The sequence below is a fragment of the Nannobrachium achirus genome (assembly GCF_963921795.1).
Source record: "Nannobrachium achirus genome assembly, chromosome: 20".
Lineage (NCBI taxonomy): Eukaryota > Metazoa > Chordata > Actinopteri > Myctophiformes > Myctophidae > Nannobrachium > Nannobrachium achirus.
The window spans coordinates 57127221-57153345 of NC_137827.1; the positions used below are offsets into that span (position 1 = coordinate 57127221).

The 26125-nt window shown below is 42.0% G+C and overlaps 2 protein-coding genes across 2 annotated transcripts in view; both read left to right on the forward strand.

The window, feature by feature from the left end:
- Positions 1-2197: 2197 nt before the first annotated feature.
- On the forward strand, positions 2198-2536 carry LOC308305590 (small ribosomal subunit protein uS12m-like; the record flags this gene model as incomplete). Its single annotated transcript, XM_080750409.1, has 1 exon — positions 2198-2536. The coding sequence occupies one exon, from the start codon at positions 2198-2200 to the stop codon at positions 2534-2536; it is 339 nt and encodes a 112-aa protein (XP_080606535.1).
- A 3908-nt stretch (positions 2537-6444) lies between these two features.
- The window catches only part of LOC308306263 (calpain-1 catalytic subunit-like), a gene marked incomplete at both ends in the record, with an annotated part of 38006 nt that continues 18325 nt past the window's right edge, over positions 6445-26125 (forward strand). Inside the window, 8 exons of the mRNA XM_080751163.1 lie at positions 6445-6681; positions 8390-8459; positions 13736-13854; positions 13973-14106; positions 15721-15895; positions 21749-21823; positions 23375-23460; positions 25934-26008. Of these exons, the coding sequence (XP_080607289.1) occupies positions 6445-6681; positions 8390-8459; positions 13736-13854; positions 13973-14106; positions 15721-15895; positions 21749-21823; positions 23375-23460; positions 25934-26008 (971 nt within the window). The remainder of the gene's footprint in view (positions 6682-8389; positions 8460-13735; positions 13855-13972; positions 14107-15720; positions 15896-21748; positions 21824-23374; positions 23461-25933; positions 26009-26125) is intronic.

Genomic DNA, 26125 nt, shown 5'->3' on the forward strand with positions numbered 1-26125 from the left:
TGATAATATTTGGAATTTATTTGTACACTTATTTGGTAGTTATTTTCAGTCAGTTCTAACCAAAATGGCTATTTTCTCAACATTCTGCTCGCAACATAATCACTAAAATATCTTCACTGTCGGAAAAAAAACTTGTATCTCCAAGTTTCAAATGTGTACGTCTTTTGGTAAAGCAAAGCCTTGCTTCATCATACAAGACTGTCGCGCAAAAGTAGTGAAAACAGCAGATCTGAGGCGTTGTGTGCTTGTAGATCTGCTGTTTTCACTAGTTTAGTACATTTTATAGATGATAAATACAAAATGAAAGGTTTTGAACATACAAGGTTTCCATCCGACAACGACGATATGCTATAAATATAAGGTGCTGGGAGTGAAAATTATAATGTAGGGGTGCCTCGGATTAAAAAAAAATATATGGGGTACCCTGAGACAAAAAAGTTTGGGAACCCCTGTTCTAGATGGAGGTCATCATTACTCATAGTGTGACCCACGCCATGACAGAGTGACAGTCACTGCTTGACGAGGAAAACACCGCAGGTCAAAAGTGACGTTATTTCTGCTCATCTGACCTTATCTAACGAGGCCTGTCACAATTATTACATCATCTCCTGATTGATATCATTTGAGGTCCTCACTTTCATCAGCTTTTTTACAATAATCAATATTGTTTCCATGTTCAAAAAACCAAGACCAGGACTTGGAGATTACTACTATTTGGCAAATGTTAAATATTCTTTAACCACTTTGGTTAGTGGTCCAGTTTTACATTGTTTAACTGGATATAGTGTTAAATAAAGAATATGATGAGTTTTGTTCTTTTTGGTGGAGACAGACAGACAGACAGACAGACAGACAGACAGACAGACAGACAGACAGACAGACAGACAGACAGGCAGGCAGGCAGGCAGGCAGGCAGACAGACAGACAGACAGACAGACAGACAGGCAGGCAGGCAGGCAGGCAGGCAGGCAGGCTGGCTGGCTGGCTGGCTGGATGGCTGGCTGGCTGGCTGGATGGATGGCTGGCTGGCTGGCTGGCTGGCTGGCTGGCTGGCTGGCAGGCAGGCAGGCAGGCAGGCAGGCCGCCGGCCGGCCAACTGTATATTCCACTAGACTAGAACATGTATAGTGTGAAAAGATTTACCGGGTGTTAATAGTATATTTTGTCATTATGGCAGACTTGCATCTCGAATGGATTGAAAACAGGGTTGTGTTGTATCACTGCCAGCTATAAATAACTATGTAAGTCCTTTGTTGCGTCTGTGGGTCATTTCCCCTCTTTGATGAGCTAGGGATCATAAGGACAATCCAGCCTCGCGTCACTCCCCAAGTGACGTGACCACTGACCAGTCCTTTGTGCCAGAATGCATCAGGATTCCCGACCTCCTCGTGACCAGTAGGTATGTAGTTATATTATATTGTAAGGATAATAGGATAGGATAGGATGTAAGTAGAGAAAATAGCAGATCTACACGCTCACATTTCTGGTTACTTGGCTATCCTAGTATTGAAATACGCATACATGGAGATCCCTGAGGAATGCGGACATCTGTGTGAAATGTCCGACTGATGTCAGGTACTATGACGTCACACTGATGACATCAGGGATCTCCATATATGGGCATAAAAGAAACACTGACAGACAGATACATAAACAGACACCGACAGACAGATACAGAGATCATCATATTTGGGCATAAAAGGTTACGCGGTTATCACCATGGCAACTGCAATCTGATTGGCTAAAGAATCAGTATATATAGCAGTGCTTTGCAATCTGGGTTTCATCTAGTCAAATGTGGGGAGATGTGATGCAAGATATCCCATTTATGGATGCGACTTGTGGAAGGACAGTTATCTGCATATCTACAGGGTAACATTCCAGATATGAATCTTACTCTCTAACCTCCTCGTTTAATTAAGTATTTATTATGTATATATTTTCTCTCTTATTCTGTTGTCAATAGTTATTTACACCTTCACTCTGAAGAGTTAATAGTGCATAGATTGGAGGACTCTTTGTGGCTCGTGAAGCATAGCACTTACCGTAAAAGTGTCCAACCACAGCTTACCAGTCGAGGATTATACCAACAGGTACGATGTCGTTGTGGGGTTTGACTTTTAGACCAACGTTGACCTCCCTTTCACGAGTGTCCCGGTCTTCCTCCAACGCGTGGACAGGACTCATGAGGAGGACAATGGCGACCCTGAACCAAATGCACTGTCAGGGGAAGCCCAAGTCCCCGCCGAAGCCCGTCGGGGCTACTACGCTCGGCCGTCCTCAGCTGAAGGCCGTGGTCCTGAAGACCATGATCCGCAAACCCAAGAAGCCGAACTCGGCGAATCGGAAGTGCGCCCGCGTGCGCCTGTCCAACGGCAAGGAGGCGGTGGTCTTCATTCCCGGGGAGGGACACAACCTGCAGGAGCACAACGTGGTGCTGGTGGAGGGCGGCCGGACACAGGACCTCCCGGGGGTCAAACTGACCGTGGTCAGAGGCAAATATGACTGCGCTCATGTGGCGAAGAGAAAGCAATAAGAGTCCCCTAATGCAGTGCTTCTCAACCTCTTAAGGCCGCGACCCCCAAAATAATCATATTTTAACTGGGGACCCCCCACCTTGACGAGCACTATGAGTTGAGGCATTACATTTTGTATAACACGGTTCAATTGTGATCAATGTAGCAATCTACATGCTCACAATGCCTCGCGTTGTGCCCATATATGGAGATCACCAGGCATCAAACCCAGGCCCTAACTCGCCATGGCCTTGCTTGGCTTTACTAATTAACTTATGTTCTATGCCGATATATGGAGATCCCTGTCCCAATGTCATCAATATTAACCCTTAAGTGCTGTTCGGGTCATTTTGACCCGTTTTACATTTTCATTTGGAAAAAAAAGGTAGAAGTTTAAATTGTTTCCACCTGAAACTCACTGGCCTTAAAGATTCTTCTGAGATGAACATGTAAAAAAAATATTTTTGCACTACACCCATGCTACACCCCCCTCATATTTTTTGAACCTTAAGTGCTGTTCGGGTCATTTTGACCCGGAAGCACAGATGCAGAGAAATACACAGTATTATGCCAAAACAGAGACACACAGTCACCCCCACTTGTCACCCCCACTTCTAACACCCCCCTTCCGAAGCCCCATTCCGTACCCCCCCCCCCCCCTTTCCGCACCCCCCCCCCTCCCCACACTTAACCCCTGATGCACAGAAATGCAAGGAATCATGTACAAACACAGATACACAATCACCCCTAACCCCTTCCACCCCTCCAACCCCCCTCACCTCGCCCTTACCCCCTCCCCTCCAGACCCCCCAACCCAACCCCCCACCTCCCTCCCACACCCCCCCCACCCCCCCGCCACCCCAGATGCACAGAAACAAAAGAAAGCATGTATACTAACACAGACACACAGTCACCTCCGAACCACAAGTATTCAATTAATGGGCATGTTGTTCATAAAAATATTGTCTGATTTTCATTTTGTCCTATATAAGCATGAGCAATATTGCCCAGTATTAAATAAAGTAGTTTTTTTACATGAATTTCAGCTAAATCATTAAAAACGCCTAGCTCTTTCAGTGTTTAATGTGATATAGCAAAGCAAGAATGCAAACATCTACAATATATATCATTTGAATTGTTTGGTATTGAGTCAAAGTCAATGTATCATGATGATTTGTTAAGTTAAAATTTATATTAGTGTTGTTTTTTTTAAACCAAATACCCTCCGGGTCAAAATGACCCGAACAGAACGAAGGTGTAGTGAATCTGAACAGAACTTAAGGGTTAAGGATATATCTGGGAATGCCCATTTTTGATAATGCCCATATATGGGCATGTTTTGACATAACATTGTTGACTATCATGCAGTGGTCTCCATATATGGGTAACTGGTCCGACATACATCACTGGCCAGATGGCCAAGAATTGGCGCGACGTTGTCGCATGTCGCCCTGAGGTGTCTTACTAGTTTTAGAGGTATTAAAAAGTCCTTAAATTGTCACTTTAGAAATGTGCAGATACCCTCTATAGACTTTAACTTTATGTAGGTTTGTTTACTGTTGAGTGAGAAAACAATGTTCCACATTAAGTTAATCATCTGGGGACCCCCTAAAATAAATTGGGGACCCCTCTAGGGGTCCCGACCCACAGGTTGAGAACCACTGCACTAATGTGGCGGGTGTATAATGTCTCATTGGGACTATTATTCAATGCATCGATTAAGCACATGTTATGGCTTTGGCGTGTGCCGAAAATCGTGCGATCATCATTTATTTCTGTATGAACAAAGCGACTGTCTGCTTACAAAAAGATGAACACAATCCATCTCTCGCCGTGCGCACGGCGAGAGATGGACTGTGTTCATCTTTGTGAAATACCGCGTGGCGTTTACTCACTGAGCGAGTGTGTTTGTGTCTCACCGCGCTGCGGCCGCTGCTGATCCTAGCGGAAGCCCCTGCGGCAACCGCTGCTCATCTGAAGAGCCCTTAAAGCTGCCTGAAAAGAAAGACCCTGCACTGACACTTGATTGATTGAGTACTTCAAGTTTGCAGAGACCGCTGCAGGGAAGTACAGCACAATAAAAGGTCTGCTAAAAGGATTTTTCCAAGAAAGGAATATGGCTTGTTTCCATCGGGGTCCTGTGTATTCATCGAAACATTCAACGACAGACACAATATATAATATGCTAAAACATCATAAACACACCTTATAAATGAGTATAACCAAACATAATGATGCACTTGCATCGAAATATGTGGAGGAAGCCAGCAGCCACCACTCATCCACAGGATGGAATTTGTTTTACGTTCCCAGAATCACCGGAATCCACACGAACGAGTGCAGCAGCATGAGGTCTTGTGCATGAGCAGGGGCGTCACAAGGGGTAGGGAAGTGGGACTGAGTTACTAGGGCCCAAGGTGGAGGGGCCTTAGTAACTTTAGCTATTGAAAAATAGCAGATATACAAGCTCACAGCGCGGCACCGAGTGCCGCGCTGCGAGCTTGTAGATCTGCTATTTTTGAAAAGTTGTGAAAATGTGTGAAAATCTTTGAATAATGTATTTTTTAAGCAAATATTTCTAACTAAAATTTTACCTCTGGGGGTCCCTGGAACTAAATATTTTGAGATGGGGGGGTCCTTCACATGAAAGAGTTTGAGCATCACTGACATGGAAACATAGGTTTCTTGGCACACATTTTCACGATTTTTCAAAAATAGCAGATCTACAAGCTCGCAGCGCGGCACTCGGTGCCGCGCTGTGAGCTTGTATATCTGCTATGTTTCAATAGTTAACATTCATGGGGGGCCCGCAGTGAATCCTTGTACCCAGGGCCCAGAATTTGGTGTGACGCCCCTGTGCATGAGACCAGTGGTGAATACTGTATTACATTCCTGAGTAATATTGCCCAATTGACTGCAACCTTGCTTCCTCCGTTGAAACCTGCTAGACGGACCCAAGTGCGTGTGTGTGTGCATGCGGTGTAACTAGCTTGTTTATCCTGTTTGTCTGCAGTACTTATACTTTGGCACATTGTATAAACAAAGAGTAAAAACCCCAAACACATGAAAGTAGAAGATACGCCTCTATTGGCTCCGTGGGACTTCAGAGCAGAGCAGTGACAGCAGAAACACAGGACAGACACAGGTAAGACTTAACATGTTTTTACAATATAGTGCTGGTCCGTAAATTAGCTAAATGTGATAGATTATGCCACTAGACATTTGCATATAAGTGAAAAAATATACTGCATATACTGTGTGTCTGAATACTGTATGTGATTTGTTGATATTGTAATTTTTGCACTTTGTTTCCATATAATTGTTTTACTTTACTGCTTGTGTCGCACCATGAATAACGATCTATAAACAACGTGTCGTGCATCATAGTTTCGCTCCGGAGTGTGGCTCGTTCCGTAGCCGATATACAAGCTCCGAGTGCTGCACTGCGAGCCTGTAGATCTGCTATTTTTGAAAAGTCGTGAAAATAATTTTGTGCAAGTCTTTGAATATTTCAAATCCTTCTAGGGTTTTTTGAAAAAACCTATGTTTCTATGTCAGTGGTGCTCAAACCGTTTCATGTGAAGGACCCCCAAAATGATATGTATTTGGCCACGGATCCCCATCTCAAAATATTTAGTTCCAGGGACCCCCCCAGCAAAGCAAAATTCTTAAAAGTTCGCTTAAAAATACACACATTCAAAGATTTGCACATATTTTCACGACTTTGAGCTACAAGCGCGCTGTGAGCTTGTATTATCTGCTATTTTTTCAATAGCTAAAGTATAAAATAATTAAGGCCCCTCCACGTTGAGCCCTAGTAACTCAGTCCCACTCCCCCCCCCCCCCCCCCCCCCCCCCCCTTGTGATGCCCCTGGCAGCAGCAGCAGCACCAGTAGCAGCAGCACCAGTAACAGCAGCAGCAGCAGAGATGCCTCCTCCAGGTGTGTGTCTGAACATCATGGAGGAACGTCAGAGGAACGCGGGCCGGGGCAGCCTGACCAACCCTCAGATGTTCCTGCAGCAGGACTACCAGCAGCTGAAGCAGTACTGCCTGGTCCGCAGGGTCCGGCTCATCGATGACATGTTCCCCCCCGATCACAACTCCATTGGCCCGGGCGTCCTCGCCCCGCATGACCTGGCCAGGGTGGTCTGGAGGAGACCACGGGTAAGAGTTATGGAATGCTACTTCCAGACACGCGCACACATAGACCTCAAAGGGGGCTTGAGCTCCTGCGTTGAGTGCTTGTAGATCAGCTATTTTTGGTTCAGGCTCAACTGGTGTTTTTTATTTTTTATTTTTTAGACGAAAACTAAGGAGATTTTCTCTATAATTTTAGTTTATTTTAGTTCGTTTTGTAAACACACAATACCGTTTCAGTTAGTTTTCGTTTTTTTTTAAAAAGCTAAGTTTTTATTTTTATTTCAGTTAACTAAAATGTTTTTCCATTCTAGTTTTCGTTTTTTAGTTAGTTTTCGTTTACTATAATAACCTTGGGTACCAGCCAGGGGGGAAACAGCGAAACGAGCAGCCCATCGTCGGAACACTTAGTTCTGGGTTTGTTTCATGTTAAATCTGGAGAACTGCCATACCAGCAGTTCTTAGGTTAACCTGACAGGGCCAGGATGCCTCTCAGCATTTCCTTTCTTGTTTCTTTTGTTGATGCTTCACCAGCAAATCAGTTGTAAAGCTGAATTGGTGCATATTATGTTGTATTGTCCCGCCAGAACAACTTGTTTTACTTCAGGCGCTTTGAAGTGAAGATATTTCCAGTGGGCTCTGGTCCAGAAAGGGTAGGGAACCACTGAGGTAGAGGAATGTGCCGTTGGCACAGTGACGATGACAGTTTACAGTTTACAGTTTAGGCATTTAGCAGACGCTTTTAATCCAAAGCGACTTACAATAAGCAGATACAACATCACAATAATAAACAAGATTATAGGTCAGTACATTAACAGCAATATAACAATGTAAATGGATATCTATCTAGAGAAAACACAATATAATCAAAGTTCTAAAGAAACCTAAAAAACAAAAACAAATGCTGACAAGAGGCAGCTGTTGTGCATGACATGGCACGGAAACTGTACTGTAAAACAGCAGTTCATCATGCCTGTATTGTAAATTACTACAGTTTTGCATTCGTCATTAGTTTGGATTTTAGTTTCCATTAGTTTCAATTGCTATTTTAGTATTCTTTTTCTTTTCTTTTTCCCCCCAAAAGGCTCATAATTATTATTATTTTTATTTGTTTTAGTGCTAATGTATAGCCCCCACAGCTAGTACAGCCATGAACCAGCGACATCAGCCCTGCTAATCGGGCTCAGCCCGATTAGCACGTCTGGTTGTGCGTTGGACTGGCGAGTGGGAGTCCCGGGTTCAATCCCCGCTTCCGCGCATCACTACAATCTGGCGCAGTCGGCAGGAGCATGGTATCCTCGCTTGAAGGACATGAGGGACGTTGTACATGATGCGTGGAAGAGGGGATTATACCCTGGGACTCCACTCGCCAGACCAACGCACAACCAGTCGTGCTAATAGGACTGAGCCCGATTAGCAGGGCTGTTGTCGCTGGTTCAATCCCCGCTTCCGTGCATCACTACACTAACAACTGCTCAAGTTGTCATGGTAGACAGACAGACTGACACACACACACACACACACACACACACACACACACACACACACACTATGTTGTTGAGGTCTAACCCTAAAAACTGTTGAGAACAGCAGTGAACATTTAATCATGCAGCCTAACACATCTCAATGTGCAGTTATTATATTGCATATTAAACACATAATGTTTGGACTTTTCTTAGACTTTGTTTTCTTATGAAAAACACACTTTTTACACCATGCCTTTGTTCTGTTTCAGAGACTCGTCCCAAACCCACAGTTGGTTGTTGGTGGCGTCTCAAGGTTTGACTTCGGCCAAGGAATAGTTGGTAAGTGAAGGCAATGATTAACCACTAGAACCCTAGAATCCATATTCTGGGATGCCTTTTTTACTATTTTGAAAAACATTTTAAAATACCTCAAATAGCCAATTTACACCAACATGTTGTGCGCCTCACCTCTGTGGACTGAAGACTCACCTCTTCAGACTCCACCTAAACCCATAGCACTACTTAACACTCCCCTTCCCTCGATGACCACACATGAAGCTAGATAGTATTTTTAGGTTTTAGAATTATTTTTACTGATTAGGTGCGTTATTGTTTTTTCTAGATTGTTATATTGTTGTTGATGTACTGACATAGTATCTTGCTTATTATATTGATGCTTATCAATGCTTATTGCAAGTCGCTTTGGGTTAAAATCGTCTGCTAAATGCCTAAATTGTAAATTGTTGTAGATCAGCTATTTGAACTTGAATGAAAGCAAAGAAGTTTAGGGATAATGTATGGATGAAAATTTGAACTAAGCATACAGAGTTTAAAGATCAATGAATAAATACAATGCACATCCTGTTGCTGTTATAACCTGCTGCTAACATGCATGGCCAGGAACCAGTTTCTGGCAGCATTGTGGCATTTTAGCCAGCGGCCCATTCATCATATGTAATGGCCTGTTCACTCATGTTCTTGGATTTTTCAACCACATTCTTCAAATTCCACCAGACATTTCCCATGGGGTTCAAGCTCCTTTAAGGACAAGTTTCCCAGTCGGTGCAAAACCGTCTGGAGATGACGCGCTCTCTATGAGAGTAAACCGTCTTTTTGTTTACTGGGTGCAGATTCTGGTTAAGTATCAGGCAAGAAGGGGATATTCGCACTCTCTGAAATAATGTATTTCTTGTAGTTTTATTTCATTAAAAAGCACAACAGCAGTCTCACCGTGTGACTGACCGGTTTCGGGCCTGTTGCCTTCCTCAGCGTCAGTAAAAACTCATCGTGTTCCTTTAAAACTTGGTAATTTTCCTTCCAACTTTGAGGCTTTGTTTCATCCCTGTAATTTTGATTATTCTATTTATCTTCATATTCTAGTTCTTCATTATAGTTTATTCCCAGTATTGTGTGCTGTAGCCAGGCCTGGAATTTCATCATTTTAGGGGCAAGGCAGTCAGGTGGAAATTCTGGAAAAAGGCCTTCTATAAGCAGGTTAGAGGCATTTGGGGGTAAAAGTGGGTAACCAGGCCATTTTACATAATTCAGGGGTGCAGAATCTGAAAAACCTGGTTACCAATCAAAATTTTGAACTATTTATTCAAGCAATATTTCTCTTTCAAAAAACGTTTCATTATTTTATCATATAATCAGGGTTTTGCGAACACCCAGGACAGTTTTTGAGTTGCTTGATTCAGTTTATATTTAGATATTTGATATTCATTGTATCAGACATGCCCCCTTCCTATACAAACCCATTGTAACTTCAAACTCCATTTTAACCATGATAGATTCAATGAAAACACCCATTCTTTAAACAGGTAGTGTTCTTTCGATAACCTTTTTAGTTTATTTTCTATAATTATTTGGGAAAATGAAAGAAATAAAATACAATTAAGAACTTATTAAAGATAAATGAAAAATGTTATTTACAAAACATAACCTGCTCACGTATTAGGAGCATATTAGGAGTCACCAGAAAAAAGGACGGGTGTTCTCATTAAATCTATCATGGTTAAAATGGAGTTTGAAGTTACAATGTGTTTGTATAGGAAGGGGGCGTGTCTGATAAAATGAATATCAAATATCTAAATCTAAACTGAATCAAACAACTCAAAAACTGTCCTGGGTGTTCCCAAAGGCTTGATTAGACGATAAAATTACTAAAGGTTTTTTGAAAGTGAAATATCCCTTGAAGAAATAGTTTAAAATTGACAATTCTGCAGCTATTTTGTTATGCAAATTAGAAGGTCAAAAACTCAAAATTTAGCTTGGTAACCATTTTTTTCAGATTCAGCACCCTTGAATTGTGTAAAATAGACTGGTTCCCAACTTTTACCCCAAAATGCCTCTAACAATCACATTTTTCAGAAATACCACTAGACTGAGGTTGTACATTTTTTGAGGGCACAATGGCCAAATGCTAGGGCAGGAAGGCCATCAAATAAAACACGATTTTAGTCCAATGAAATAATTAATTGAATTTAAGGGTTACATTTAGAAACATTTAGAAAATCCGCTGTGAAATAAATAAATAAATGGGTATTTAAAATCTGATGCTCAGCCTTGCACAAATCAAAGATACAGATTGGTTTAAAAATGGGGACTCTGGTGTCTACATGACAAGAAAGACACTGGTGTCTACATATTGACAAGACAGAGAGAGGAGAAAGTACAGTAGTACAGTAAGCTGGGCTGGGGCATTAAGGCCACTGTGGCCTCAGGGCATGCCATTTTTTGGAGGGGCACAAGGCCAAACTGAGGGGCAACGACGGCCATGGCCTTCATGGCCTCCATGAAATTCCTGCCATGGCTGTAGCCTATACTCACTCTAGTGTCAGTTCAGGTCCTTCATCCAAGACCTACCTGGATGAAGAGCTACGCCCTCCTTAACCCATTCAGAACGGGTACACATTATTGTGTATCATTATTTTATGCTTTAACTATTGAAAAATAGCAGATATACAAGCTCACAGCGCGGCACCGAGTGCCGCGCTGCGAGCTTGTAGATCTGCTATTTTTGAAAAATCATGAAAATTAGAATTGTGACTCGATTCTATAAGTGTCTTTTGAATCCTTCTAAGACTTTTTGAAACAACATATGTTTCTGTCAGCAATCTGGCCAGCCATCGTCAAAGAAAAGGTCCTTTTCACTTAAATGGAGCTCAGTTGGTCTGTTCTTGAGATACTACTATGACAGTGGTTCTCAAACCTTTTCATGTGAAGGACCCCCAAAATGATATTTATTTGGCCACGGACCACCATCTCAAAATATTTAGTTCCAGGGACCACCCAGAAGCAAAATTTGAGTTACAAACGTTCGCTTTGAAAATGCATATATTCAAAGATTTGCACCCACTTTTACGACTTAAAAAAAAAAATAGCAGATCTACAAGCTCGCAGCGCGGCACTCGGTGCCGCGCTGTGAGCTTGTATATCTGCTATTTTTCAGTGGTTAAAGCATTCAATAATTCTAGGCCTAAAAGCCTGAACCAATCACAAGAGCCAGCCCTGGGCTCCTCTTGTCAGTATGTTTCACCTTGCCCATGGGGGAAACATGCTGTCCATCTTGCTTTCATGTCATGAACCCTGGCTTTGGGAGCTAAACGTTTAGCCTCCCTCAGGCTCAGTCCATGCCTTTAGTTGTTGAACCTGCTAAATTCTTGACACATTGACTTCAGTCCTTGCCTTTAGTTGTTGAACCTGCTAAATTCTTGAGTCATTGACACATTTGGGAACTTTAGATTTACATTTGGCTACCAACGCCTGCTTTTTGTAAACAACTATTTTTGAATAGTGCAGGTAGTCTTGATTATGAATTTATGGTAATTTTGATTCGCTAACAGTTAGGTTAGATGGGTTAATTTATAAGGTTAAGGTTTAGTTTCTTTTGATTGTTTTTCTGATTTGCGTTGGGGTTATTTTCCATTGTTAGTTTGTTCCCTTAATTATTACATTTATTCCTCATTTGTTTGCAAATACCTTTGAACTTAAAATAACCAAAAAGTCAGTAATAAAAAACTATTTTTCACTCGCCATCTGCCTCTATGTTACACATCCACCTATCCCCTAGATGGGAATGTAACAGGCTTGGTTTCAGATGAAGATTCTACAGTGGTCATCACAGTGACAATTCAAATTAGGTTTGAATCGTTTTCTCTCCTTGTAATAAGTCCCCAAAGGTCCAATCGTCATTGGTTCCTGTCAAACAAAAAAAATGTAATATGTGATTAAATCAGCAATTCCCACAAATCATACAGCTGATTCTCATTCTGGACACACTGTTGGGCTGCTACCAGTGTTGCATTATTGATTCAATGTTTTAATTTTCAGGACGTCACACGCACATCACTTAAAGGGTGAATTTTCATTTTTCCAATTTTTATGTATTTTCTTGGTGTCCCACCAGCAACTTCTATCCTCACAACGTCCTATTTCTGACCATTGTGTCTTTCTCAGTTTATGGGCAGATCTATGTTAGCATGTCTCAGAACGGTCCTGATTGTGAAATGTCAGCCTGAGAAGGAGGCAGGAGGAGCTGGGAGAGGGTTGGGGAGGGGTGGGCAGGCCTGAGAAGGAGGCAGGAGGAGCTGGGAGAGGGTTGGGGAGGGGTGGGCAGGCCTGAGAAGGAGGCAGGAGGAGCTGGGAGAGGGTTGGGGAGGGGTGGGCAGGCCTGCTGAGCAGGAGGTGGGGAGGAGTGTGGGGCCAAAACTGGCTCAATAGCGCAGTCCTCCTACTCAGGACAAGGTGGTACTGCAGCTGAAAATGCTCTGAAAGCCAGGCAGAAATGACAGGGGCTCTGTATTCAGGAGTGTTAATTTAGCCTCAAACCTTTTCAAAAACGTTTTTGGGACACAAACAGTGTTATATAAATTATTTTTAAATGCATGGTGTAGGACCTTTAACACCAAATGTCTATATTGACTTGCATACAGGCTTGTTTCTTTGTTAAAACACCCTGTTGTGACACTAAAGTGTTGTCGAGTCGTGAACTTGGGGGTTGTTTGGCATCAATGTATGTCCGTGTGCATGAGCGGCGTGACACTGGTCATAAAAGATATGGGTCAGTGACTACCCGGGTGACCAGAGCAATACAACACTGGCTGCTACACAGTTACTGCTGCATGATGATGGGCGGACGGTGCACACAATGTGTACCTAAAAACATTTGAGATGAGAAATGGGCAATGCAGAGACATAAACCTGCTTCAGAAATCAGCACTGCCTCTCTCAGTGCCTCGCAGTGTCGTTTTACATCCCATAGCCCAAGAGAACACTTAAGGCCTGTCCATACTTTGACCGAAACCTCCCTTTTTGGTCAAAAGATCCTTTTCGACCATAAAATGATGTCCCTCACAACTTCTGAAAAGTATTAATAGACCGAATGAGATTCACGTCGGAAAACACAACTCACCGAACATTTCGGCTTTACTATGGACAGGCCTTAAGACTGTAATTGGCGGGGACAAAACCAGCGCCAGTTTGACTTGGATTTTCACAAGAAATTGAGCAAAAAAGGCACAAGGTATTTGAGTGGTTAGTGAGACAACCTCTAGCTCCACTGTCACTACGCACGTGTTGTAAACTTGACAAACTCTGTGATCATTTTCATTCAGGAAACTGCTGGTTACTCGCATCTATTGGAGCGCTAACATTCCAGAAGAACATCTTTCAGCAAGTCGTGCCACAGGAGCAGTCGTTTAACGAGGAATACTGCGGACTGTTCCACTTCAGGGTAAAGAGAAATATCACTAGTATTTCAAGGAGGCCCTGGAAACCTTTATTTAGAGTCATTTTAACAAACATTTTGCAATGGACTGTACATTAATGAAAACATATCTTCCATGTCTCAGTTCTGGAGGTTTGGAAAGTGGGTGGATGTCATCATTGACGACAAACTACCAACGATCAATGGCAGACTGATCTTCGTCCACTCCAAAACCCCAAATGAGTTCTGGCCTGCCTTGCTGGAGAAAGCCTATGCCAAGTATGGGATTCAAACTTTATGCAATACACCTAGTATAGAATGCCAGTGAAATACATGTTTTCCTTTTGTCTCGGATGCACAATTATAGCTATTTCTTTTATATACCGGTATTTAAGCTCAGAATGACCACACCAACTTAGATTTACTGTACCATTTATTGCAATGATATTACCATTTATGCAATGATATTGCATTTAGTTTGGCGGTGAAGCTCTGCTGTGATCACAGATTATCTGCTCGAACATGAGACATAATCTGACGTATACAGATTACGTGTACATAACATTGAACCTTCAGTGGCATGATTTAAGATATCACATATCATAATCCATAGAACACAGAAAAATCTGTTAACAATACATATTAACTACATTTTACAGGGAGGTGGAGGGACTTTTTAACCCTTACAGCTGCACAACCAGTAGGGTTACCAACCGTCCCGTAAAATACGGGATCGTCCCGCTTTTGGAAACTAAAAGACGCGTCCCGTATTGAACTGAAACGGGACACTCTTTGTCCTGTATTTGAAGGTTGGGGGATAAATATGAATGACGGGATGATTTAATTGAGAAATGACAGGGATTCTGCCTGTCAATGAGCTCCGCTCTGCTCTCCTCTGAGTTAAGTGCTGCATCCCATTGCTGTGAGAGGCGCTGCGCTGTTTGTAAGCTACACCAATCCCTTCCCATCGGCTGTAGGTCAGTCCACACAACACAAGTCAAGTTGCCTGCGCGAGAGTGCGTGCGAGCGAGCGAGCATACGACACAGTACTCGGCTCAGAACATTGTTTAATGTCTTTAAAAAAGAAAACGTGTGACAGAAGATTGTGTACCAACAGATTAGACATGAATCCATGATAGGTGATAGCCTAAACAACAAAGTGAAAAAGCAAGCAGAAAATAAGCCATGGATATATTGGTATTCCTGGGAGCACTACAGTAGCCTATTTCTTGTCTGCCAACTAAAGCGACCCCAGACTGGCTGGTATGTGAAATAACATAAGCATGCGTTGATTTTGTTTTTAAAACATAATGGTTATTACTGTATGCCAATATGATTAAACTAGTGTTGGGTAACCAGAGAGTGGGCACATGAGAACCAGGTAGACCTGTTTTGGGAAAAAAAATTACACTACATGATTTTAAGGTATAGGACATGGCCCAGACACCCGAAATGATATTGTGAAAGGAAAAATATGATTTAACATAGGAAAATACCCGTTTTAGCCAACTTTATAACCGAAAATACCTGATTTTTCGGCGTCGCCTTATGGGACGCTACTTTCCTCAGAAATATAATGAGGTGTCCCGTATTTGAAACTCTGGGAGTTGGCAACCCTAACAACCAGTAGTAACAGCTAAACACCTAGAATCATCCTAAAACAGGGAGCTGCTTAAATAGACTGCTTGAGATGCATTGTGGGTAAGAGGGCGTATGAGAACGAGCTCGTAGCCAATGGTAATGAACATGAGGTGACACACTGCTCTGTGGGAGTGTGAATGAATTAACTTGTTAACGAATGAAGAGGGGGTCCAGGGAGATGGCAGCAACCACATTCTGCCTCTCCATACATAAAATAACTTCTGCGGGCTCAATTCTATGCACTTGTTCCAGGGTGTGTGGCTCCTACGCAGACATGACTGCAGGGACGCCCGCAGAGGCGTTGGTGGACTTCACCGGAGGCATCCACATAGGTTTCCAGCTGGCAGACGCACCTCCAGACCTCTTCAAACTGATGGAGAGAGCTGCGCAGTACAAGTCCCTGATGGGCTGTGGAACACCACAGGGGGTAAGAAGAGACGTCTGGAAACACATCTTCTCCTATAGCTCAGTGGTTCTCAACCTCTTCAGGCCGCGACCCCCAACATAATCATATTTTAACTGCACGGGGACCCCCACCCGCCCTGACGAGCACCCAGAGTTGAGGCGTTACATTTTGTATAACACGGTTATATTGTGAAAATAGCTGATCTACATGCTCACAACGCGAGGCATTGTGAGCATGTAGATCTGCTATTTTCACAATTTCTGCCTCTAATATTTGACAATTTGGCCAATGTTTAATTTGTTGTTTTAGAGGTATAAAAAGTCCATAAATTGTCACTTTAGAAGGGTGAAGATATAACCTCTATCTAAATACTATAAACGTTATGTTTACTGTTGAGAGAGAAAACAATGTTGCAGTAGTAGCACATTAAGTTAATCATCTGGGGACCCCCCAAAATAATTTGGGGACCCCGCTGCAGTGATCCTGGTATCCATACTGCCTCTCCCTGGCCAGCAGGTGAAAAATGGGTTAAACAAAATAATGTTTGATAAAAGATTTAGAAGTAGAATGGTTACCCGGTCTACCCACCAGAGGGCAGTGCAGTCCTACTTTGAAGTGGTCAGCTAAGGGTCTACACAGGAAGCCATTTATGGTTAGTTAAGGTTATTGAGGGGGGGGACAACAACACACAGAGCCGGGACACAACGGGGTTGTTAAGAGATATAGAGGTCTGATATCATAGACCACATGAGACTGACACAGTGTGTCCATATATGAGCATTCCAATATAGGCCTATGGGCTTAATATTGATGACATCAGGGATCTCCACATATGTGCATAAAATGGACAAGGACTGACACGGAGATCTCCATAATAGATATCCATTATTTTATTGGTGAATTAATTTTCCACATTGACTCGAATGGGGAAAATTCAAACGGTAAGACGGAATTCAGTGTGACTCGCGTCCTGGCAACCACACTTGCAATTTCCAATTGCATCTTTCTAGTTTTAAAATACAGTGTGTGTGTGTTTCGTTTTGTGTTGCGTCAGTGTGTGCCACTACATTGCTCAAAGTATCTTAGCATGTGGTGGTGTCCGAGGTGAGCTTTTCCCTCAAAATATCTCGTTGTCAGTGATAGGTCCTCTCTCAACGATGGGTTCTCTCATGTTGTTTGAGATTGCTGCTCCTGCTGAACCATTTCTCACACTGGTCACAGTAGTAGGGCTTCTCCCCAATGTGAATTCTCGGGTGATCTTTGAGACTACTGCTCTGGCTGAACCTTGTCCCACACTGGTCACAGTGGAATGGATTTTCTCCCGTATGAATTCTCTGGTGATCTTTGAGATGACTGTTTCCGCTGCAGTCATGTTTCTTCAGTGGTAGTTTTTTTCGGTAGCCAGATAAGTCGACCTCTTTCAAAGTCGACCCAGACTCTTTTCCCAACGGGTCTGTGGCTAAAATTAGCCACAGATTTGACTAAAATCAAATCTGTGCTTCTGGGGGTCCCTGGAACAAAAAGGTTAGCAATAGGGGTCCATCCGTGGAACAAACTATTTTGAGATGGGGGTCCACGGCCAAAAATACATTTTGGGGGTCCTTAACCACTGATAGGCACATTCTACAAATGCCTTCTAAATCATAACAATATTCTGAAAAAAACTTATGTGGCCATCAGTGTTTCTCAAACTTTGTCATGTGAAGGACCCCCAGAATGATATGTATTTGGCTACGGACCCCCATCACAAAATATTTTGTTCCAGGGACCCCCAGAAGCAAATATTTGATTTTTGTCTATTCTGCATCTAGCTAAAGGCCTCAGACCCGTTGGGAAACGAGTTTGGGGTCGACTTTGAAAGAGGTCGACTTTTCTGGCATTCGTTTTTTTCCTGCGCTACTGCTCCTACAGTTTTGGTGGCACGCAACTGGGCCATTATGTCAATTCAACTGGCTTCATTGGGACACGCAGGGGTGCATTTTGCTAAGTGTCATGTTCCATTCAGAACTGAACTTTTGTTTGCGTTTGTGCGCCCTCTAGTGGACACTGATTTATTAGGTTCGCTCTCCTCCTAGGTTCACCTCTTGGATTGTTTGCTAAGCTAAAGCTAGTTCCATTCACCCTGTGCATTGATATGTGACATATACACTGTTGTTGGTCAACATTACTAGCTTCATGCAAGCTCTATAGAAGCATTTTGGCATTGTGTCAATTCATATGACGGTTCATGATAATTCAGGGCAGTAATTCATTAGCCCATTTATCATTGCAATTCATGGTTCATTCCAATTTATATTTCAGTAATGTGCAGTGCTGTATAAATAGGTTAAAAACTATTTGAAGAGATCTACAAGCTATATACATTTTATTTACAGTATGGTAATTTCATGTCATTTAAAAAAGGTGATTTACACTGTGTGTAGTTGCATGTGTGCAGCCTTTTCATTCATGCTGTTTTATTTCATTGGATGTGTGTCTTACACAGTCAGCATTCTTTAATTGGTGCTGCCTTTGTTTTATTCTGGGCTTACCTGAAAGGCGAGAACACTATGTTATCCTCATTATTTATAAAGTGAGTTCCGTCACAGACAGTACAAAGGCATGGCCCTTAGCCAATGAGGTGCAATTGAGGTTTGGAAAATCTGGGAGTGGTGTTAGCTGGAGTATTGGTTGAGCTTCACATGACAGTTAGCACGCTGCAGAATATATTCACGAGCGAGCCCACACTGTTTCGTAGGAACAGTATTTCTAGTTGTATTTTGTAGTTTTACAAATTGGTTTGATACCTGGAATGGAGAAGAGTAAAACCCCTTCAAACTTTATTCTGTCTCTTCAAACCTACTGTTAGCTGTCTGTCTATTTGTGTAGCTTCCACACACATTGAGGACAGAACACTAAGAGATACATTTTACAGTTTAATTTATATAAATCTATTCGTGAATTATGTTTCTCCATTGACTTTAATTAAAATGTTAACTTTTCCCAAATATGGAGATGACTGACATCATAGACGCTTGACATCATAGACCACATGAGACTGACACAGGGACAAGGACTGACTGATACAGAGATCTCCATATATGGGCATATGAACTGACATATACAGAGATCTCCATATTTGGGCATAAAGGGACAAGGACTGACTGATACAGAGATCTCCATATATGGGCATATGAACTGACACAGAGATGTCCATATATGGGCATATCAGTCAGATTGGTGGTGCGAAGTAGGTGTGAGAACCGGACGGCGGACCACAGGTTCAGGTTCAGGTTCAGGTTTATTAGTCAAATGCATATCCATACAGGTATAGACATACAATGAAATGCTTGTGCCAAGAGCACTCTCAGCCTTATTACACACAAAAAAACAAGACAACAACAGGTCACCCAGGACAACCCAAAAACAACAAAACAACCATACAGTGTAACAGTGTACAGTTTAAAAACTGCGTATATTGCACATGACTACCTACGTCTCGCTTCCATCTCTTCGTTAAGCATCCTGATTGCTTGAGCATAAAAACTATTACTGAAACGGGTGGTGTGAGATTTGATGCTCTGGTAACGTTTTTTGGATGGGAGGAGATAGAACAGGGAATGGGCGGGATGACAGCTGTCCTTTAAGATGTTCTCTGTCTTTTTCTTACAGCGTGTGTTATAGATTGTGTGTAGCTGTGGTAATTCTGTGCCAATGATTTTGGCAGCTCTCTTCACAATTCTCTGTAACTGTGTACTGTCTTGGACAGTCACGTTACCAAACCACACTGTGATGCATCCTGTCAAAACACTTTCTATGGTACAGCGATAGAAATTAACAAGAGCCTTGGTGCTCAGACCAAATCTCCTGAGGCGCCTCAGAAAGTACAATCGCTGCTGCGCTTTCATAAGGATACCTTCGCTGTTTTGAGACCATGTGAGTGAGTTTGTTATGTGAACACCCAGGAATTTGAAACTGTCCACTATGTCTACAGGTGAACCATTTATGGTTAAGGGACTGTGATTGACTTTAGACTTCCTAAAGTCAACGATGATCTCTTTTGTTTTACTAACATTTAGAGAGAGATTGTTATTCTGGCACCATAGGGTTAGCTCTTCAATTTCCCTCCTATAGGCCCTCTCATCATCGTTGGATATTAGTCCTATAACCGTGGTGTCATCTGCAAACCGTGGTGTCATCTGCAAACACAGCATGTTGCTCTGACTCAGACATAAGCATAAACAAACCTGATACGTCCATGATCCGACCCCTATGCCCATATGGTCATGATGTGCATGAGACCAACCATCTTCTAACTCAACGTGTGCATCAGCAAGGGAGTGTGTTTCCGTCATTGAGTATTTCAGTTATCCCCCTGTAAATATGTATGTCTGTCTGTCTGTCTGTCTATCTGTCTGAATATTATATACTATAGTGTGGTTGCCCTGAGGGCAACCACACTATAGTATTTGTCCGACTTTATTTCCTTTCCAGATAATCTTTATTTTGCCGCGCTGCTCCTCCTACAGTTTTGGTGGCAGGCAATTGGGCCATATGTCAAATGAACTGGCTTCATTGGGACACGCAGGGGTGCATTTTGCTAAGATATAGATACATTATAGGCTATAGTTTAATTTATATAAATGTATTTGTGAATTATTTTTCTCCATTGACTTTAATTAAAATGTTAACTTTTCCCAAATATGGAGATGACTGATATCAAAGATGCCTGACATCATAGACCACATGAGGCTGACACAGTAGGCTATGTCCTTATATGGACATCGATAGCATCAGGGATCTCCATATATGGGCATATGTTTTGGTTGGTTTTGTTTAACAATGATTAAAGCCTGTGATGTGGTTTAGTTTAAAAACGTAATTTGTATTTCATAATTAATTCATTAGGAGATTTATTTAGTTTTTTGTTTTAAAAGCAATGTTTTTCCTGTTATTTTGTTAACCAGCATTTATGGGGTGTTATCATACTGCGGGGACAGTTTTTATTGTAACACAGCCCGGACAAGAGAGGGAGAGACACATGATGAATGAGAGAGAGGGAACGTCAAGACAAGTAGTTCTGTATTATATTTGAATGTGTTTGCTGTACACAAACCAGCGTGTAGTTTTGTTGTGTCCTGAGAGTGTTTACACGACAGTCTGAGGCTGGACACACATATGCGTGAAACATCTTCTCCGTATCGTCTGAGAATGGCCACTGGCCTCAGTGAGTCTAGTGTCAATTCATTGCACGTAAGAAGAAGAAGAACAATGTATTAGAAGTTTGCAATATAAAAAAAAGTACAGTTTCATGACAGTACAAATCACTGGTACAAGGTCAACTAAAAGGAGATCCTAGAAAGCCCTACTGCTTATTTCCACAGGAACCACACTTTAGGTATCTCTATATAACATTGAAAGACAGACGGATAGAACATAGTACTTTATCTAGGATAATATCAATTTCAAAAGCAGAAAAAGCATAACATCAAATACAAAAAGGGGGGGGGGGGGGGGTGGGAGCATGGGGGCTTAGTCTATTTACAAGTCATGGGTAGCAGCTGCCTGGAGGTGACTTTTCATGATTTTAAAATGTATGATAATGTAGGACATGCTTCTTGGACTTTTACTGGTTCTACTGAGTGAAGACCCTCCCTCACTGCCCTTTCCAGTTGCTTTTCGGGCCACAGACCCCCATTTAAAAATGTTTCGTTCCAGGGACAAATTTGAGTAACAAATGTTCGCTTTAAATATACATATTAAAGATTTGCACAAATGAGACTTTTCAAAAATAGCAGATCTCTCGCAGTGAGCTTGTTATATCTGCATAAAATAGTTCTTAATGGGTTAATAATGACACATAATCTATGTCTTCATGATTACATGTCTTTCTAGGATACATCTGCCAACACGGTGTCGTTCAATGGTGTGGTGGATGGCCACGCCTATGCCGTCACCGGAATCATACAGGTAATGTGCGTTTGAATTGCCTCACATTGTGATGGATATAATAATACAGTGAAACGAATCCCTAGAGATGTCTGTTTCTTTTCAGGGTAGTGAATGGTTTGAATGGGTTCACTAAAGGTTTCTTTCAAGCTATTCCTTCACCTGTCTGTTCACTGCTTGGCTGGAGCTCTGCTTGCGTTGTGTTGTTCAGTTCTTCGAAGAAGGATTTTGTGTTTTTAATCAGGTTGCTAAACCTGATTCTATAAACCGACCGATTTCTAATCACCAAAGGTGCAAGGTGCACTCACGTATTGGTTTGTATTGGCCAGTGCACTCGCTGTGCCCAGTGCTGTATATTACTCGTCCTATTTTGGCTAGTCATCCTGCCCTGATGACTAGCTCTGCCCTACTTTTTCTACTTTAGTGTATCATCGTCCTTGATGATTGGTTGACAAAATTTTATTTCACAAGATTTCTTGTTACTAAGGGGAGGCCATGGGGCTGGCTTAGGGCTGTCACGATTATGACATTTTACATGATGATTAATTGTCACTCAAATAATTGCGATTAACAATTTAATTGTGTATTTGTCCTTGACAATTACATTTCTGTTTGGCTTGTAGGCTTTGAAGTTGCACATGGTAGATATGACACATAATATATACAAAGAAATGACTGACATATTTGACAACTTTATACTTAAAAAATAGCATTCATAGTGGAAATAGACGATCTACAAGCGTTGTGAGCTTTAGATCTGCTATTTCCACTGTTTTTGAAAATGTTTATGTTTAAATATATGAACATTTTTCAACATGGAAACGATTATGAAGATTATGCAAAATAATTGCAATTACCTCAAATAATTGCGATTAGACGATTATGTAATAATTGTGACAGCCCTAGACTGGCTGTCGTCTTCTCCCTGTCGTTCATCTGCAAGAACGAGGGTTTCCGAATGGAATGAAGCCGAACGGCAGCCATTGTTTTTTCACCGCTGTGTTTTTTTTTTTTACATTCTTAAACACTTTCAAACGTATTTCTTGTGGCACGGAATTTACTTTTACGATATTTTAGGATAGTATTTAGTTTGTTGAGCGTCATATGTGTGGTCAATTCACCATGACAGAGCCTATTTAAGCGAAAGCGAGAGCAGCCTGATAGATGGAAATAGCAGATCTACAAGCTCACAAAATGTTGTGAACTTGTAGATCTGCTACTTCCACTATTTTTGAAAATGTTTACGATTATGACAATTATGTCAAATAATTGGCATTATGTCAATTACTTGCGATTATGTCATATAATTGTGATTAGACGATTATGTAATAATTCACCCTTTGTCAAGTCCCGCCCGTTGTCCCGCCCCTCTTCGCATCCATTGGTGGGACAAAAGTCATTTCTCTCCATCCACTACCAATTCAGTTGCTTCTTATTGTTATTTTGTGTATTCAATTCTCATTTTAACTTGGTTCCAGTAAAAAGGAGCCTCTCAGGTGCAGTATAGTGACTGGGCATGTTTTAAAATGTTTTTATTCCTCCAAAAATGATGTTTTTGCGTTTTACGTTCAGATGATGAGCCGAAGGAACAAGGTGGACCTCGTGCGTTTGTGGAACCCCTGGGGTCAGGGAGAATGGACAGGAGACTGGAGTGACCGGTAAGAATGTGTCTCTTGTATGTTAATTCAACCTTTCCGCTCGCGACCCAAAGGAGAAATGTGGCATCCATCCATGGGAACTGAACGTACAAAAAATGCATCATTAATGAATTACAGTGGTGGAAAGTACATCTACTTAACCCATTTAGGCCTGAACACATTATGACGCAATATTTTATGCTTTAACTATTGAAAAATAGCAGATATACAAGCTCACAGCGCGGCACCGAGTGCCGCGCTGCGAGCTCGTAGATCTGCTATTTTTGAAAAATCGTGAAAATTAGAATTTTGACCCGATTCTATAAGTGTCTTTTGAATCCTTCTAAGATTTTTGGAAAAACTATGTCAGCAATCTGGCCAGCCATCGTCAAAGAAAAGGTCCTTTTCACTTAACTGGAGCTCAGTTAGTCTGTTCTTGAGAGACTACTATGTCAGTGGTGCTCAAACCTTTTCATGTGAAGGACCCCCAAAATGATATGTATTTGGCCACGGACCCCCATTTCTAAATATTTAGTTCCAGGGACCCCCCAGAAGCAAAATTTGAGTTACAACCGTTCGCTTTGAAACTACATATATTCAAAGATTTGCACACATTTTCACGACTTTTTCAAAAATAGCAGATCTACAAGCTCGCAGCGCGGCACTCGGTGCCGCGCTGTGAGCTTGTATATCTGCTATTTTTCACTGGTTAAAGCATTCAATCATTTCTAGGCCTAAATGGGCCCGGACGACCACCCATTTTCAATATTGAACTATGTCATTAATATACCTTAGAGGAGTTGTGTGGAAATAAAAACTGGATTGTAGAGGTCTTCGGACCTGCCCGAGATCCGAAATTACCCGCGATCCGAACCGCCCCGAGCCGGGTAACGGGGCCGTTTTCGAGCTTTTACCGCGGGGCGGGCCGGGGCCGGGGCCGTCTGCCCCGGTTCCCCGGGTATCTCCTGTTACCCGAGTGGAGCCGAGACAGGCCGAGATTGAAGTGAAAGCGAACGCAACAACTGCACCAAATAGATAACGCCACACGATGGCACTAAAGATGCAGCATGTAATCTGTTGCATTGGTTGTGAGAACTGACTCACTCAGTCACAACAACACTGACTGTATCAGTTGGATTGTTATTATTATCAAAGATATTAACGTAACGTTTTGGTTAACGGTTTACAATGGAGTTGTCATTGCGTGTTGTCATGCTCTGCAGAGCAAAATGGACACTCAAAGCAGAAAGATATAATGAACAACACATGCGACAGAAAACGATAGCATTAGCATTTGCTAGCCAAAGAAGAAGGAATAAAAACATGGATTTATTTGTATTTACAAACTGTCCGCATTGACTTACTGGTCTGGGAAAAGATCATCTTTTGGCGAGAGGCACAGCGCCGCTGACAGCAACAGCAGCACCGTGGCGACGTTAGGTAAGAAATATGTCTGATACAACTCTTAATATAATAACGTTGGCATTCTTTCATTTCGGGGCGACAGGTTCGGGTCTCGGATCTCCCGTTCTGCTCGGGTTTCGGATCCAATTTTTCTAATAACAGGCGGGGCCGTTCGGATCGGATCCATCACGTCTCGGGGCTGATCGGGTAACGGTTCTCAAATTCCAAATGATAGACGGGGCCATATGGGTCCGGGTCCATTTCCCCCGGGTCCTTTTGGGTTCGGGTAGTTCAAATTGGACCCGTGAAGACCTCTACTGGATTGCCTAGAACTGGAGGATTGATTTTGGGGTTTGTATTGCAAATCACAACTTGATGACATCACACATTGTACTTTACAATACAAACCCCAAAATCAAAAACTCTTTTTTTCCCCCCCACACAACTCCTCTAAGGTATATTAATGACATAGTCTAATATTGAAAATGGGTGGTCTTCCCCTTTAAGTACTGTACAATTATACTCCATTACTACTCAGAGGCAATCTTGCTGTTTTACTTACTAGTTACTTTGACGATTTTGATTATTATTACAAAACATGCATTAACTACTTCGGCCCTGTACACATTTTGGCCATTTGAAAATAGACGATCTGCAAGGTCACAATGACACCTTGTGAGCTTGTAGATCTTTTCAAAAGATTTTTTATACATTTGAGAACTTGAAATGGCACATTCTGCATAATGAGTACTTCTACTTTTGGTACTTCTATTTAATGGTAATTAAAAAATATGAGTACTTTTACCACCGCTATTGAATTACCTAAGGAGCATGTCAACCATTTTCAACCTTGTCTTCGTAAAATTGTCCTCACTAATATTCATTATTGGTGGGCAGTTCAGAAACCTGCCTACCAATGAGGTCATCAATGGGGATTTCAAGTGGGTAGAAAACACACACACACACACACACACACACACACACACACACACACACACACACACACACACACACACACACACACACACACACACACACACACACACAAAATATATATTATGGTATAATACGTTATACATTATCTTCCTAGGTCTCCGTTGTGGCAGACTGTCAGCCCTCAGGATCGGGAGAAGTGCCTGTCCGTGCGTAATGATGGAGAGTTTTGGTAAACAATTTTAAGTTAACCACTTTAAGTTTGGACCAATTGTTGAGTGGCTTGTGCGCGCGACCTCACCGTTTAGGCAGAGGTTGCTTCTCGTCCTTTGGGCGTCTTACTGGTATT